The 17,903-nt window shown below is 43.4% G+C and overlaps 1 protein-coding gene across 2 annotated transcripts in view; it reads right to left on the reverse strand.

The window, feature by feature from the left end:
* The window catches only part of DDRGK1 (DDRGK domain containing 1), a 42,597-nt gene that overhangs the window by 10,555 nt on the left and 14,139 nt on the right, over window positions 1–17,903 (reverse strand). The window contains exons 3-5 of one of the 2 annotated variants that reach the window (XM_069856662.1): window positions 12,075–12,181; window positions 10,117–10,218; window positions 5–127 (exon numbers count right to left, since the gene is read on the reverse strand). In XM_069856662.1, coding sequence (XP_069712763.1) covers window positions 5–127; window positions 10,117–10,218; window positions 12,075–12,181 — 332 coding nt within the window. The remainder of the gene's footprint in view (window positions 1–4; window positions 128–10,116; window positions 10,219–12,074; window positions 12,182–17,903) is intronic. The other variant, XM_069856660.1, reaches the window with a different exon arrangement.

Here is a 17,903-nt window from a genome sequence, read left to right on the forward strand (position 1 = left end):
ATACCTCTTCCTCCGTCATTGATTCTTCAACTCCTTCCTCTTCAACTACAAAACTCTCCTTCAGCTTCAGGTACTCTTCATACTCTCTCTTCTCCTCTTCTTCCTTTGCCTTCCTTTTTTCCTCTTCCTGAACAGAAAAGATGACAAGCGGTTAGTTTGCTCCTTCCCAAATCTGATTTAGTTTAAAGTAGCATCTTCTTTATCTGCAGTCTGGTTTCACTAGGACAGAAAGAAGATAAAAGTTTTCTAACATGAGTCTAAGCTCTCCCCCGATGGCATCATTCACTTCACAAGCCACCCTTAAGGCAGTAACCACCTCACAAAGCAGTTTAAGGTTGCACACAGTGCACCTAGGCTGGCTCTTAACAGGTCTGACACAGGGGAGAAAACCACTCTTATATAGCAACCTGCTTTCCTAATTTGCATGAATAAGTTTCTCCTGCAGATCTCGTGACAGGAAGTCCCTGCCCTGGCTGCATTTTGATGCAACATCCACATTTTCAGTGACTGGCCCCAATTCTGCTGTGACATGCACTGGTGTACTTTGGGAACGATCACAAGCAACTGTGGAGTTACCCTGGTGATCATCAGTGTGGGAGAAAAAGCTGCCCTGTAAAATAGCTTCAAATAAAAGCTCTTTCTTATGACACACAAACAACGTCTAATGTCTGCGTGGAATGTAAAGAAATGTATAAAGTACTTCAGGCACAGGAGACAAGATATGATGGTAGCGAGGTTTTTTTTACATGTTGGTACTGGTTTGAGCTAAAGTAGAATTAGTTTCTGACTTCAGCTCAGTCTCTTCGAAGCAGTCTCAGTTTTTGAAATTTCACTGTAGGTTTTCAGACAGGGTTTGTCTCTAGCAGTGATCACACGGGGCACCAGGATGCAGAAAGGGCAATGCTTGTCCTTATTCCTACAGAAACTAAGGCCACCCTCGAGCTGGTGGAGCCCTGAGTCAAAGATGAAAGAGAGTGGCACCTGCAGGAAGGGCGGACAGGACAGGTGACCCCAAACTGACCAACAGAGGATTCCATCCCATAGATGTCACACTTGGGATAAAACTGAACAATCACAAGGGTCTTGCTCTCTTCTTTGATGGCCGACCTCCAGTGAGGACCCTGTCTGTCTGTTTGCCCCCAGACCCAGATCCGTGCCTTCCTGAATCCAGCTCCTGGGTCCAACTATCTCCTGCCACTGACACCTTCCCTGACTTGCTCTGCAGCAACTGTGGTAACATAGGGTCATTGAGGGGCGAGGGCATTATTTTATATATTTGTGTATATTTTATTATTTTCTTATTGTTTTCTCTATTGTTATTATTATTACTATTTTATTAAGGCTGCTTTAGTTTAGTTTCCAACCCGTAAGCCCTTTTGCTCTCATTTCAGCGCACTGAAGGAGGTGACTCTCACCTGCTACTCCACTCTCATGAGAACCCACCTGGAGCTCTGTGTCCAGTTCTGGAATCCCCAACATAAGAAGGAAATGGAACGTTATAGTAGGTCTTGAGGAGGCCATGAAGATGATGCGAGCACCTCTGCTATAAGGATAGGCTGAGAGAGTTGAGGTTGTTCAGCCTGGAGAGGAGAAGCCTCCGGGGAGACCTTTGAACAACCTTTCAGGACCTGAAGGGGCTACAGGAAAGCTGGGGAGGGACTTTTTACAAGGACCTAGAGTGATAGGATGAGGGGGAATGGCTTTAAACTGGAATGGGGAAGATTTAGATCAGACATTAGGAAGAAATTCTTCCCAGTGAAGGTGGTGAGGCCCTGGCCCAGGTTGCCCAGAGATGCCGTGGATAGATGCCCCATCCCTGGAGGTGTTCAAGGCCAGGTTGGATGGGACTTTGAGCAACCTGATCCAGTGGTAGATGTCCCTGCTCATCGCAGGGGGGTTGGAACTGGACGATCTTTAAGGTCCCTTCCAACCCAAACCACTCCATGATTCTATGACTCACAATGCTATCAAGATGCAACTATACAAAAACACGACTGAAAGGATCTTACTGTATGGGCAAAGTCAAACCCATTTTTTTTAACTGCTGTCATGTGAAAAAAAAACTCTACAGATCCGAGGATGCTCTTGAGACAAAACAAGACCACACTGTGGGTCATCTATCATCATAACAACTATTAGCAAAAGCCCAACAGTAATTTTTTTTTTCCTTGTAAGCGTTATAGGTGTGAAGAATAGCATATTCATATTTCATTTGGCAACAACAGCAATTCCTTTTTCCTTGTAAGTGCATTAAATTTAATCTTCAACTTGGAAATAAAGGAATAAGGTTCTTCTGTTCTATCACAGAGGCTGTAATTCATCAGGATTTGAAATGAGGAAAAAAAGTAATCACGAAAGCTGAAAATTGCTTTGGCAAGTAATTTCTAGGTGGTTCTTAAAAAAATAAATCAGAAGACAATGTCCCATTTACAACTGAGCGCAACAATAACTGAGAAATATTTGCCTGCTTCCAAAAGGTCTAACAATAAATGAACCAGGCTCATTCTTGTCTTCCTTACCTACCTGAAACCAGTACGTTCAATTTTATCAAAGCAGTGGGAGGGGTGCTTTGTCAGGGCGCGTAGGGATAGCACGAGGAGCAATGGTTTTACGCCGAAAGAGGAGAGACTTAGAATTAGGAAGAAAATTTTTTCTGTGAGGGTGGTGAGACACTGGCTCAGGTTGCCCAAAAAAGTCATAGATACCCCATCCCTGGAGGTGTTCAAGGCCAGGCTGGATGGGGCTAAACTGTAAACTGGATCAGAGCCAGGAGGAGAGAGATGACTTTGCATAATTGCACTGGGAGAAGCAGCCAGCAGCAGCAGTGGAAGCTGAGGAGGGGAACCCTCGCGCAGCCAGGCTGTCTGCTAATGCTTAACTCTGAGCTATTTTCTTTCCCATCATGCCAGCACTCTTCTTTCCCATGCCCAAGTTAGGCAGCAGCTGCATGGAAGGTGCAGGGTCAAATTTAGGCAGGTTGCATTCCCACAAAAACCAGTCTCTCCACATGCATAACCCACACAGGGAAACACTCTCAGCACCCGCAGGGGCTGTGAATGAAACAAGAGCCCAGCGCTTGCTTCGTGCAAGTCATACAGCGAGCACCCAGCTCAGATAGAAATTTAAAAGCCCCACAACGTTGTCAGTCAGGTTTCTTTGCCCCTCCGCATTTCTGATCGCAACTGCTGTGGAGTTAAGTGGCGAAGTACGTGGCTCGGAGGAGCATAATAGCTGGGCCACCTCCCTGCAGCGATGGGTGGGGTGGTGGGGAAATCCCAGCATCATGGAAATTTGGTAACTGCAGATGCTCACCTTCAGCTGTTCGCTTGGGGTTTTTTTTGAAGCAGGTCCGCTTCTCTCCTCACATCTCAACGTTACCCAGACCGGGGGCTTGCTTTCTTTTAGTGCAGTTTGCACTGCAGGTGAAGAGCAAGCTCTCTCACTCTGATCGTGTCTTTATTGAAAAAAAATATAATTATTGCTCAAACCTTTCTTCCTTCTCTCCTTTTTCTGACAATATGTCCACATTATCCCTGCAGGATTGACTCTACCTCTGCACGCACACCATGCATCTCATGTGCCATGTGCATAGCAGGGACCCAAGAGCTTCCAGAGCTCCATGCACTTTGTGGACCTCCAGCACTCTAGAAGAAACTTCCCAACACCCTCATCCCTTCCTACATTGGATCTGGTCAGCACCAACTTCCCACTGCACTCAGTCCTTCCACTCCACCTTTCCACTGAGAACCTGGATTTGCTGTGAGGCTCCTTTCAGATGATTCCCTCCTGTTTTCCTCCTACTTTGATCACAATGATTACTTCAAAAACATTAACTGTGCCATCTGCCCAAGACCCCAATCTTTTACCAGGTGAAACCCATAGTGACTTAACTCTTCTAGACTTACAGCTTGAAGCAGACCTTGCCTCTCAGGATCATAAATCCTTCTGGAGTCCTGGGACGCTGCTTGAGTGACCAGAGCCGTTGAAGATTTATCAGTATTTTCAGCAAAGGGTGAAGACCTTACAGTTCTGTCCAAGAAGATGATACTGACCCACCGTTTCCAGCTTTCGTTGCTGTAACCCATTTAAGACACAGACTACAGGATATTGGCCTATAGAGTAAGTAGCTTTTCTGAGAGCTTTGTCTAAGCAGCTTTCCCGGTGAGGAAACTGCTTGTTGTGCGCTGTGCCAACTCTCCTCCAAATCAGATAAAGGACCAACTTGCTGATAAACAAATCATTTAAAGGCAGCTTATTCGACTGCTAAGTGGAAGAGATCTCATTCCTAGTGAGGGAGGTAGAGGAAACACTGGATTCTCTTCAACCACCCACTATTGATAGTTCCTCGTTTGCAGCTGTTTCCTTAACATGCAGAAGGAGGAAAAGCTGACCGGTTTGTAGTGATTGAGGCACAGACCCCGCTGATGAGGCAACAAGGGAGATCACCTTTACTGAGTGGATGCAAACCTTATATAGTGTTTCTATATCCAGTCAGCAGCTACCCCAGTGAATTTCCACCTGTGAGAATCCCGCAGTTACAGTGCTAGAGTGCAACCCACTATTTACCACAGATGTGCCCTTTAGCTTCATGTTTTCCATCTAATGCATTTTTTTCTTATTAACTCACGGGTCTCTAAAGTTTCCAAGGTTTCAACAAGCTAGCAAGCTGAGAACACCAGCCGTTTGCTTTGTGCTTGCTGCTAATATCACGGGTATGTCAAGGAATCGATCGCTTGTCCCACGATACACACCGCAGTGAAATCTTTCATGATTCCTATGCCAAATGCTTTGTGTACCAAAGAAACCCTCTTTATCTAACATCCAGTTTTCATGTTAGTGCAGATTCTGCAGGAAGTGAAAAGGGACTTTACAACTAAATAATCTGGCACAGAGCAGATGGATCTCCAGGATTCCTCCACTTGGTTTAGACACGAAGTGAAAAAAATACCTTTAGTAAGACAGAGTAAGTGTTCTTACCAGCTCTCACTCCCTCAACATCAGAGTGGAATGAGTTTTCTGCAAGCTTTTTCAATTTGCACGCCCTTTGGAGAAATTAGTTTTCAGGAAAATACAAACATTTGAAAGCTGATGCTTAAACCGAAGCTATGCAGTGGTCTCCTTCAGCCTCCAGAAAGGCACTGCTTATGTAGGGATAGTGGATATAAATTCCAAAAGGCTCTGCTGAGAAGCACACAAATCTTGATGTTTGCATAATGCTACACATAATAACTCAATAATCAACAGTTTAAAACATGGTGGCTGTTCTTACACGATCAAACATCAAATCAAAAAGCCAAAATTCAGGATCTAAGTTCTCAAAAGCTTCAACATCTCTCGGGATTACTAGATGATCCTCTACTTCTCTAGCTCTGAAAATCCATACTATTTTTATTTAGGCACTTAAAAGCAAAACTGAGAGCCTAAATGAAATTGCATTAGTTTGGAAACTTTGGGCACAGCTGTGATTGAGCAATACTGATCTCGTTTTAATGTAACAGTGTACAAACACCAGTCTCCACTCCTGCTGTGGCCTTTTATTTCACAACAGTTAGAAGCTTGCTCGCTGGAAGATTTGTAGTTTCTCTACCGTGTCAGGCTGCATTTCCAGAGCAGTTTGCTCTGCAGTGGATTTATAGCCAACATGCCCTGTTCAACGCTGCATTTCAGTACAGCAGAGAGATAGTGGTGAGTCCTGCATCTGCATGAGCAGTTTCCTTCACGCAGCAAAGCCAAGCTGGGGAACAGAAAAATCCCTGTGCACAGGGCAAAAAAAAAAAAGGCTCTTATGTGAGCAATCTGCAAGCCTTTGTATGAAGACACTGCTTTGCAACATCAGAGGAAGTGCGCTCTCATTGATAAGGTGTCGGTTGGTAAACCATCTCACCACTAAAAAACTCCAAGAGTGAAAGGGAAATCCCCAGGGGCAAAGCAGAGCTGAAGTGAATGCCAATTATAAAGGAGCTTCCTCCCTTGCGTAGCCAATCAGGTCATCGGTACGCTGGAAAGGAAACTTGAATTTAAAAATATATTAGCTGGTTTGCAACACCGGAGCTGAGGGGCAACCACATTTTATTTATACGTGCATACAAATATATTTAAATAGAACAAGGGGGGTATTTTTCTCAAGAATACAGAAGATTTTAGCCCCTATAACTCCCTTGCAGGTACCATTCCCACTTGTACAGCACTGTGTAGAGTGGCCCAAAAATAATTGGAGAGAGATCTCAGCTTGCCCACAAAACAAAATGGGTTTCATGTGACTCAAGAACTCATTACTTCCATGAAACTCCACATCTCAAACTACCTCACTGGGGGGTATGTATGACAGGGTTAACAGTCCCAGTGACTTTATCAAAGATCTGCACTGGGGATTTCTAGAAGCTCTGCATGCTGCAACATGATTTTCTCTCCTCAATCTGTCTGGCTTCCCTCATTGTCTGATGAATGGGAAGTTATCCAGAGGGACCTGGCCAGGCTTAGAGCGGCTTTCCAGTACCTGAAGGGGCTCCAGGAAAGCTGGGAAGGGACTTTGTACAAAGGCCTGGAGTGACAGAATGAGGAGAATGGCTTTAAATTAGAAGGAGGAAGATTTAGATTAGGTATTAGGACGAAATTCTTCCTGATGAAAGTGGTGAGGCCCTGGCACAGGTTGCCCAGAGAAGTGGTGGATGCCCTGTCCCTGGAGGTGTTCAAGTCCAGGCTGGAGGGACTCTGAGCAGCTTGGTCCAGTGGGAGTTGTCCCTGCTCATGCCAAGGAGCTTGGAACTGACTGGATGATCTTTAAGGTCCCTTCCAACACAAAGCATTCTATGATTTAACAGCCCAGGAATCATCTATTGTTGGTGACAAGGACCCATCTATTAGTTGAAGGCTGCAGCTGAAACGCTGAAAGGGACTCCTTTACAGAGACATTTTCAATGCTCACCAAGTCATCATGATTTTGGTAACACTTTGAGTGAGAGAGTGAAAAAAAAGGTTCAACTGAAATTTAGCTACAAAAAGGTGGTTAAACTGGTTTGGAGACTTGCTGTTCATCACTGAAGTTCTCTTGTGAATACACAACTTAAACGAATTTGAAATTAAATTAAATAAAGCACAGTTACCAAATTTAGGAGTTCAAATCTCTGAAAGTGCAGCGAGCGAAACAATAAACAATTCATGCAGTTCTGTCACTACTTTTCCTGAAGGCAGGAAGCTTTCATCAGTGTCTTAATGCCTTTCCTGCACTGCACAAGACAGAAATATAACAGACTTGCCACTTCCAGTATACCAGCAGGAGTATTCTGATATACTGAAAAGGAAGGGAAAAAATGAAGCTATCTGACAACTGTAACATTTTTCAGACAAACTTTAGTGACCAATACTAAATTCCTTGTGCCTTTTGAGATGATATAAACTATTGAAATGTCAGTAATCAAACTGCCTCCAGAAGAACTGGTGAAGCCCTGGCACAGGTTGCTCAGGGAAGCTGTAGCTGCCCCATCCCTGGAGGTGTTCAAGACCAGGTTGGATGGGGCCTTGACCAACCTGATCTAGTGGGAGGTGTCCCTGCCCATGGTAGGGGAGTTGGAACTGGATGATCTTTAAGGTCCCTTCCAACCCAAACCATTCTATGATCCTATGATAATCATACAACCAGTTCCCCTCTGGTTTTTCTCTCATAGCTATCAATTTTTCTTTGAGCTACCTCTCATAATTTTATCTTTCCATCTCCAACCTTACTGAGGGGAACAGCATCATCGCAGACGTAGACTACAAGAGCTGACCCTTCACAAACTGTTACTTGTGGAAACGAAAAACCCTTTCTCTGGAGGAACGCTTAGATGACATTTTATCCTACGTACTCTATAATAAAGCCAAATGATCCCTTTATCGCTTGTAGCAGCCTAGAAGAGAGAAGCAGATCTTTTATATCACACAATCAGTGTGTGACAGGATTTGAAGGATGTCTTGATCATGAAGACAAGGCTGTGCTTATATGCACAGGAAATCAAGTATCTATTCATTCAGTTTATTTCCCCTCCTGCCACCTAGGCACGACTAAAACACTGAAGTCTTGTTGTTACCATGCTCCCTGTAATTCTGCTTCCTCTGCTGACTGAAGTGGGAACCTGCACAACACACCCTAAATGTGGTCAAGTCCTGAATTATTCTGGTTCCTGTTAATGACCTGGATGAAGAGGGAGACTTGAAATCACCAGAAAACAGTTGAGGGTGGCTGTTAAATATTGTCAGACGCATTTTCTTTGATCCATGCTTGACGTGTCCGGTGGTTACAAGATTATCAACCTGTCTTCGACCCAAGCAAATAAACAGAATATTGAAAATACTCTCCCCTGAGCAGCAGAACCACATTAAGTGCAGTGGCTTGGTGCCCTGATAAAGACTACCAGGAAAAACAAATAAATAAACCAAATTTTAAAAAGAAATGGTTAAAATTACAGGATTTATGTAGCCAAGGAAGGTATTTTTTTAAGTGAACAGCAATGTAGATTCAGGCATCTGAGCAGTTTTCAAACTTCTAGTAAGTGCTCCTTGGGGCTGCTAAACACAAAGGTTAAAACAACAGAGAGGGAAACCCAAAGCCTTAGTTTATATTCTTCTTTTTCAATGAGCCTTGCAAAATGGAGGTGGAAGCGTTTTAGAGCAATCTCTACTAAGAATACTGAAAAGTAAAATAAAAACAAATAATATTTTCCTCATTTGACCAAAATAAATTACTCAGCCCTAAACTGAACAGCGGTGGATTGGAAAAAGTTAAATATGTCAAGAAGCTCTTTCAGTGTGAAGAGATCCCAAGTCAGAATTTCACCCTTATTTTCTACTCAGCTTTTCAATCATGCCTAACAGGTCTTAATTAAGCAGCATTGCTAAACCCTGGGTCAAACATGCAGGTAATGAACAGGATAATGTCTTTGTCCTGGGCTTCTTTTGAGCAGGTTAGCCAAGCTCAACTGTGATTTGCGTAGCAGCTCACCTGCCACGGTGGCGACCACTCTGGAAGGAACTGAAGTTCTGTTCATTAGCCTCCTCTAAAGGCATTTCATAGAATCAAAGAACAGTTTGAGTTGGAAGTGACCTTAAAGCCCATCCAGTTCCAACCTCCTGCCATGGGCACGGACATCTCCTCCTGGGTCAGGCTGCTCAAAGCCCCATCCAACCTGGCTTTGAACACCTCCAGGGATGGGGAATCCACGACCCCTCTGGGCAACCTGTGCCAGTGCCTCACCACCCTTGCAGGAAAACAAACCTCTCTAATATCCTACTAACACACACCTTTGTATGCATAGTTTAGAAATCTTTAATTGTGAAGCAAACGTAGATTTGTATAATTAGAATAAAATCACATAATTTTACACAACAGTTGCGAAGTCGGTTGCTGATGTCTTTCGCTTTCTGCCCTGCTGGTTACAGCTGTCAGGAGAGCAGCATGAATGAGCTGGAACAGAGGCCCCGTGAGGCTAAGAAATCTTCGTTAAGACACGCTCAGTTTAGCTGAGCAAGGTCCTGAGCGACCTGCTCTAACTGGAGATGGTTGGAGCAGGAGGACCAGACCAGATAGTCTCCAGAGATCCCTTCAAACCTAAGTTATTCTACGATTCTGAGATAAGCAAACTTCTGTCAGACACCAAGCCGGCAATTCCAAAAATGTCTCCTGCAACGAGGTACGACTCCTTCCTATATTTGCACTTAAAGAGCTTCCAGACGAAGTAACAGCCAACTTTATCAGCAATTTTCATCAGCATAACAAACTGACCAAACAATCTGTCGCTATGGCAGACGGCAGCAGCAGGTTCGCTGCCAGAAGACTGGGTTTCGTTTCGCCCCAGACTCGACCGTGGGTGGGTGGTTGCTGCTACGTGCGTGTATTGATGTCTGGAGTGTTCTTCACTCCTGCCAAGCCCTTAGGGGAACAAAGCTGGGATCTGCAGCTAAAATAACTGCAATTCAAATGAAATGGAGTAAAAAAAAAAAAAACAAACCCAAACCAAATAGAAGATGTATGTAATAGTAATGCAAGCCAAAGGGATTTCTGCTGATTGCAGAACTAACACAGAAGCAATCAAAAGACAAATTTGGTTCAAAATTTCCATCTATAAATACAACAAATCCCACCTGTCGCTCTTCCTCGAGACGTATTCTCTCCTCTTCTTTCCGCCTTTCCTCCTCTCTTTTTGACTCAAGTTTTTTCCGTTCTTCTCGCTCTGCTTCTTCAGCCTAAAAAAACATTAAGCAAGCCAAGCTTTACTCTTCCTGAATACACATTTTTAATTCCATATTGTGATACCATGGGGGGTTTATTACTATCTTCCTAGATGCACATTCAGAAAGAAGTGGTAAAGAGAATAAGAGTCATTATAATTTAACTCCCCCTCAAATCTGCAGCATATTTAGAATAATTTTAGAAATTATCCTTCTCACTCGCATTATCTGTACCTAAATAAGGGTTTAAGTTTGGGAAAGGCACATGAGCTCATTACTACAATGATATTAAGCAATATTGTGTCATGGCATTCCATTTCTACTCACTTAACATTTAGTTAGAACAGTCTCTGAGGAGAGAGGGAAAAAAGGAGAGGAATATGAACTCTATAAAACCAAGTACATCAAATTTATCATTAACCTGGGCAGGATCTCTTAAAGAAAAAGCTGGGCTGGTCTCTTCAAATGATTTTGGTATTTGTTTTTAAACCAAGCCTAGAAAAGAGACTGTTGCAAAATAGGGAAAAAAATTTAAAGAGGGTGTTTAGTGCATTGTTTAGAGAGCTTTTAAGCTGTTCTTCATTCTCTTTAGAACACTTAAATTTGAAAATATAATAAAGAAAACAAGCAGAAGACATTCAAACAGAGGATTTGTGGCTTTGAATGTTTCAGAGGAAAAGCCCTAACCGAGGAATTTATCTGTCTACATGGGAAAATAAAAATCAGCATGTTTTCAAATGAAACAAAAGATTCCTCACTCCACCAACCGATGCTTATCTACCTTCATTCAGCTTTGCTCAGATTTTCCACGAAAAAGATGCCAATTATGTAGAATGAATGTGGAAAGTAATGACAACATGGTCAGAGCACTGAGTGAGAAAAGGATTGTAATGGAAGTTTATAGCTCAACACAATAATCAGGGTTATTACCAACCGCCCTATCTACAGGGCACACCACTGTAAAGCAGGAACTGGATTTAAACCTCATGTGACACTGAAAGTCTCAAGAGGGGATTTCACTGGCTTTGTTTGGACACAAACACATCAGAAATGTCAGTAGTTTCCATAAACCCTGCCTTTCTGTCAAATGTGAAGCCCACCGTGTGCTCCAGCCTCCGTCACACAAAGGCTGCTTCTTGTGACTCAAAAGTTAAAGAACAACCGCTGCCACGCGTAAGCAATTTCAGAACTTAGGTTTCAAAAAGCCTGCTGCTTCCCTGGAATTAACAGCAATGTACTGGACAACACTGACAAAATGCAATGGTATTTAAGTCCCTTTGCACAGAGATTTAAGAAAGAACAACTAAAAAACTACGGTGTGTTTAGTCCTTGCATACTTGGCCTCTGTTTAAGGGTCAAACTTCAACCAAAATCTGACTGCATCATAGATTTCAGTGGATTACAAGGTCTGGTTTTTGTCTCCTCCAATCTATAAAAGCAATAAACGTGGCTAAACATACATAAAAAGTTTGCCCTTTATGATAGCACATGAATACCACTCAGAACTGCCCACAGACACAGTGTTACAACAACGCTATGGGGGCTGAAACGTGTTTTTAAAGGGAGACAGCACCGACATTAAGCTGCAAGCCAGTGGAATGCTCAATAAAGAGCATTCCAGACTTCAACTTGTCTCTTCTCCCCAAGAGAATTTGAGAGAACCTAATGGAAAGAAAATGAGACAACATTTTCCATGGCACTCTTGGGATATGACATAAAGAGCTGAATTTACATTTTTAAAACAAAAGCAGAGCCGTTGCAGCGATGACAGCACCTCTGCCTTTCGGTGGGTGCCTGTCATCCCCGGTTCTTTGCTGAGCGCTGCTATTCAGGCTCTGCTCTGGGCTCTATACGTGGCAGGAAACACTTACCTCTCTCTGTGCTTTTCTGGCTTGTTTCTCTTCTAATTTCCTCTGCTTCTTTGCTCCAATTTTCCCGGACACTTGAAATTCTGGCACCTCCTCAGCATCATCATCCTCTGCAACATTGAAGAAATGACAAATTTTAAATCACCTGTAAACAAGCCCTCCAGGAAGCTTCACAGCTTCCTAGGAAAGAGCAGGAGATGAAAAAGAGCCACATGTACACTTTGGACAAGACCTATTAGACTGAAAAAGGCAAAAAAAAAAAAAAATCACACGAGACTGCCAAAGCCACAGATTAAAAGTAACAAGATAAACACAAAAGTGAAGTCAGAAGTAAAAATCTACTTGGTCTTTTTATTAATGTTTCCTGCACAGTCATAGAATGGTTCAGGTCAGAAGGGACCTCAAAGCTCATCCAGTTCACCCCCTGCCATGGGCAGGGACACCTCCCACCAGATCAGGATGCTCAAAGCCTCATCCAATCTGGCATTGAACACCTAAATTACCATTGCCTGCACAATTCAAAGATACAATTTTGCTTACACATAAAACATGCTAATGGCTGTCATCGTGTAACTGCTTACCACCCAGCTGCAGAGAATTTCTTCGCAGATATCTTCAAGTTTGGCATAACAGATAACCATTCAAAAAGTGGGATTCATGGGCATGCAACTCATCCCTAGTTCTAGCCTGCTGTAATTAACTTTGAAGGGAAAAGGGAAAAACAGCCCTGCAATGCAAATCTTGGGCTTGACTGCAACAAAATTACACGTGGTTATTTATAAAGATGATTCCTGCAACTGTGGAACACAGAATCTTAGAATGGTTCGGGATGGGAGGGGCCATGAAGGTTACACAGCCCACACCTTCTGCAATAAGCAATAACATCTTTAACCAGATAAGGTTGTTCACAGCCCCATCCAACCTGACCTTGAATGCTTCCAGGGATGAGGCACTTATCACCTCCCTGGGAAATCTGGGCCAGTGTTTCAACCTCTCTCAGCGTAAAAAACATTCTTCCTATTACTTTCTTTCAGTTTAAAACCATTCCCTCTTGTCCTATTGCTACAGGGAACGCTAAAAAGTTTTTCCTCAACTTTCTTGAAGTAAGGAGGAAAACCACATCACATTTCATAGAATCCCTAGGTTGGAAAAGACCTTTGAGATCATCAAGCCCAACCACATCTGTCCAATACTAAACCATATCCCTAAGCATCTCTCCTACCCATCATTTAAATCCCTCCAGGGATGGAGACTCCACCACCTCCCTGGGCAGCCTCTGCCAGTGGCTGAGAAACCTTCCAGTGAAGAAATTTTTCCTAATGTCCAACCTGAACCTGCCTGGTGCAACTTGAGGCCCTCTCCTCTTGTCCTATCTCTGTCACCTGGGAGAAGAGACCAACACCCATCTAGCTACAACCTCCTTTCAGGGAGTTGTAGACAGTAACCTAATCTGTAAATAGATTGTTTTCTTCCAAGTGACAAAAAGAGAGGAAATGGCTCCCAGTTGAACCAGGGAAGGTTCATATTGGATATTAAGAAAAAATTCTTTACGGAAAGAGTGGTGAAGCACTGGAAGAGGCTGCCCAGGGAAGTGGTGGGGTCTCCATCCCCAAAGGTGTTCAAAAAACATGAAGACATGGTACTTTGGGACATGGTTTAGTAGGTACAGAGGGGTTGGGCTGACAGTTGGACAGGATGATCTTTGAGATCTTTTCCAACCTTAATGGTTCTATAACCAGTTCTGGGACAGCTTGCAGCAGGGGCACCAAAAGCTACACCACAGTGTGGCATCACCTGAACTGGTTTGGGAGGGCTGGTGCTGCGATGTTTTCTATTGGGACCTCCAGAGTACGTTGTCCCCCTTTTTTTAGGAACCCCAAAAGATGCTGTTTACAGAGCGTATGGATGAATGAGACTCACCCTTCTTTTATATGCAGAATCAGGTTTGAAACATTCTTGTTTTACTAATTCCAATACACAGTATGGTACTATGGTTAAGCCACTGAGACACATCACCAGAAACAAATGTAACTGAGAGCTGTGTAGGTGGCTCTCAAATAACTGCTGTTTTCAGGATATGGAAGTTAACACAAGGCAGCCTTGCTGAACTGGGCTTCAGAGAATTACTGGTATCTGATTACTGAGATGATCAAAAGGGTTCCCCCTTCCTACACCACAAACAGACAACACAACAGGGGATGCTCAGACTTGACATAGCTACATCTACGATTTTGCTGAAGCTTAAAATAACTTTTAGTTATAGCCTAAATACATTAGAAACAGTGTGGCGAACAGGACCAGGGGAGTGATTGTGTCCCCATGCTTGTCATTGGTGAGGCCTGAATCCTGTGTTCAGTTTTGGACTTTTCAGTACAGGAAGGACATTGAGGGGCTGGGGCACATCCAGAGAAGAGGAACGGAGCTGGAGAACATGGGTGGAGAGGCGGCTGAGGGACCTGGGGTTGTTTAGCCTGCAGAAAAGGGAGGCTGATGGGAGACCTTATCGCTGTCTACAACTGCCTGAAAGGAGGTTGTAGCGAGATGGGTGCTGGTCTCTTCTCCCAAGTGACAGGAGATAGGGTAAGAGGAAATGGCCTCAAGTTGTGCCAGGGCAGGTTCAGATTGGATATTAAGAAAATTTTCTTCACTGAAAGGGTTCTTAGGCAATGGCAGAGGCTGCCCAGGGAGGTGGTGGAGTCCCCATCCCTGGAGGTATTTAAAACATGGGTAGATGAGGTGCTCAAGGATCTGATCTAGTAGTGGACAGGTACAGTTGGACTTGATAATCTCAAAGTTCTTCTCCAACCAAGTGATTCTATGATTAACAGTTATTAGTCCAAAATTAACAGCTCAATATTGGTATTATTCTTCTGAATATTATTCCTGAAAAACAGCACAAGTATGAAACACCATCCATGACACTATTCAAACTGAGGCTCTGAGCACTTCTCATATTTCATCTCCATGAGAGTACCTGAGCCAGAGGTCAGGCTTTTAGAGCCTTTTTCCAGTCCTGGATCAAAAAGGCTTTTGCTCAGTAGCGTTTGCTTTCCTCTCTTTTGAAGCATCTGATGTGATCCCTTAAGTACCACTTCCTCCAAGCTTTTTCTAGTGCACAGAGCTAGATCCAACAAAAGACAGAGAGAGCAATGCAGACACAGTCCATGATTCAGCAGAGCTTTAAAGGTCAACAACATGCTAAACCTGGGAGCAATTAATATGTGCTAAATAAACCTGAACATGCTGACAAGAACATAAACAGATGGTAAAAGCATTTGCTGAATCAATCAGTTATTGCAGCAGAATAACTGCACCAAACGCAGAGTGGATGCTGCGCACAGCAGCTTTTAACAACCACTTTTCACATACTCATAGCTGACAACACTATTAGACCTGATGGGGAGGTCGGTCCACGGGAAATGTGCTCCATCTGCCTCCAAACTTCAGTTGTGATGCAAAATGTTCAGCTAACTGATGCAGCCAGCCTGCAACAGACCCTGCTGGGGAACCAAGCAACTTCAGACACCGTCCTACAGTTGGAACTGAAAATGCAGTCTTTTTTCATGGAATCACAGAATCACCGAGGTTGGAAAAGACCTCTAAGATCATAAAGTCCAATAGTTCACCCAATACCACCATGCTGAGTAAACCATGTCCCAAAGTGCTATATCTACATGGCTTCTGAACAGGGATGGGGACTCCACCACTGCCCTGGGCAGCCTCTTACAAAGCTTCGCCACTCTGTCTCTGAAGACGTTTTTCCTAATATCCTAAACCTCCTCTGCCGCAACTCAAGGCCATTTACTCTTGTCCTATCACTTGTTATTTGGGAGAAGAGATCAACACCCTCCTCACTACAACCTCCTTTCAGGGAGTTGAAGAGAGTCAAGAGGTCTCCCCTCAGCCTTCTCTCCTCCAACCTAAATCACCCCAGTTCCCTCAGCTGCTCCTCTTAAAACTTGAGCTCCAGACCTGTAATAGCCACACAGATGTTTGAATCTCTTGAAATGCAGAGTAGTTTTTAGAAACACTTCCCAATACCATTAGAAAGTGTGCTGAAGAGCTGATGTGCTGTCAAGACAGGAATCTACTAGCTACTGTGTACAGAACATGCAAAAAGTCCACATGAAACAACCAGCATCATATATTTTAGTTGTCTTTGTAATCTACATCATACAATAACAGATTGGTTTGGGTTGGAAGGGATCTGAAAACTCATCCAGTTCCAAGCCCCTGTCACGGGCAGGGACATCTCCTACTGGATCTGGCTGCTCAAAGACTCATCCAACTTGGCTTTGAACACCTCCAGGGATGGGGCAGCCATGACTTCTCTGGGTAACCTGGGCCATCCAACCAGTCATTCCTCCTATTAAGTTTTGGAAATGAAGCAAATAGATTTCCATGCACAAAAAAGGATTCAAGTTGCACATATGGCTACTCACAAAGTCCTTCAGGCATGGCCTGCTGCTTTATTTACTATTTATGCAGCACCTAACAAAAGGAGTAAGGGAAAAATGGGGAAGACGCCAGGCAAAACAATTCTTCTGCAGGCAGAAGACTAACATTGAACAGATGTGCAACAGCAGCCACTGGAAAGGAACTGGTCCACGATATGGAAAGATGTGGGCATTCATGAGTAACACAGCCCTGCCGCAGTACAGTCATAACAATTTTTAATGTGCTTTTATTTAAATTTAGTAGCTATACCAGTTTAGGAACACTGTTCTTATTAATCTGAAGTCACCAAACTGGCCTACACTTAGGACAGGACAAGGACAGCAAACAAAGGACCTGAGCCTTTCTGAGCTGAAATCAAAAAGCTTGAAGTCTTCTCAGTGTAACCGAGAAACCACACACCCACCTCTTCCACACAGCGTCGGCGCTTGAAACGCCTCAGGGGCAGGCACACACTGTGGACACTTTGATAACACTGAAGTCACTTTCTATATGAATAGTAGCAAGTCAAAATTAACTTTTGATTCGCTAATTAGGATATTAGTAGTCAAAGTTTAACTACTAGAAAGGTTTTCCCACTGATTAAGCATTAAAGTTATTTCAACTACTGCATCAATTAACAAAGCTCTGTTACCAGCTGCTTCACAAGAACAGGAAGGGACGACATCAGCATTTAAGTTTACACATTTTCCAGATCTTACAGCACATCAGAGAACAAGGAGGTGTAAGAAGAGGGAGATGGTCTACTTTGAAAAAGTGCTGCTTAATATGGGAAATTTCATCACAAACAGATCATTCTTTAAGTTGTGCACAGCATCCATCACTGAAAGGGGAAAGGAAAATAATTATTTTTAATAGGAGTTTTCCCTAGAACTATCAGAAAATACCCCTGCCAGATTTGTTTAGATGCAAGATTTGAATGTTGGGCTTGGATGCTACACAAAGCAATAATGAGCATTTTAAAATGCCCGAATATTATATTGTTATTAACTTCTAAAACCTTTTTCTGTTTGTTTTGTGCTGTCTTCCTCAATAGTGATGAACACATACAAAGGAAAACATGAGATTCTGATCTTTTGCTTGGCAAGAATTAGAGAAGAGAAGAAATTATGGTTTAATTTCTGTTAGAACTGTTACCTTCTTGCTATCTCTGTCATGAGACCCCCACTTGGAATCCTGTGTCCAGTTCTGGAATCCACAACATAAGGAGAAGGAACAGTTGGAGCCGGTCTTGAGGAGGCCACAAAGATGATGTGAGGGTTGGAGCACCTCTGATATGACGACAGGCTGAGAAAGTTGGGGTTGTTCAGCCTGGAGAAGAGAAGGCTCCGGGGAGACCCTGGAGCATCACCCAGTACCTGAAGGGGCTCCAGAAAA

Source organism: Phaenicophaeus curvirostris, chromosome 4 (genome assembly GCF_032191515.1).
Source record: "Phaenicophaeus curvirostris isolate KB17595 chromosome 4, BPBGC_Pcur_1.0, whole genome shotgun sequence".
In the NCBI taxonomy this organism is placed as follows: domain Eukaryota; kingdom Metazoa; phylum Chordata; class Aves; order Cuculiformes; family Cuculidae; genus Phaenicophaeus; species Phaenicophaeus curvirostris.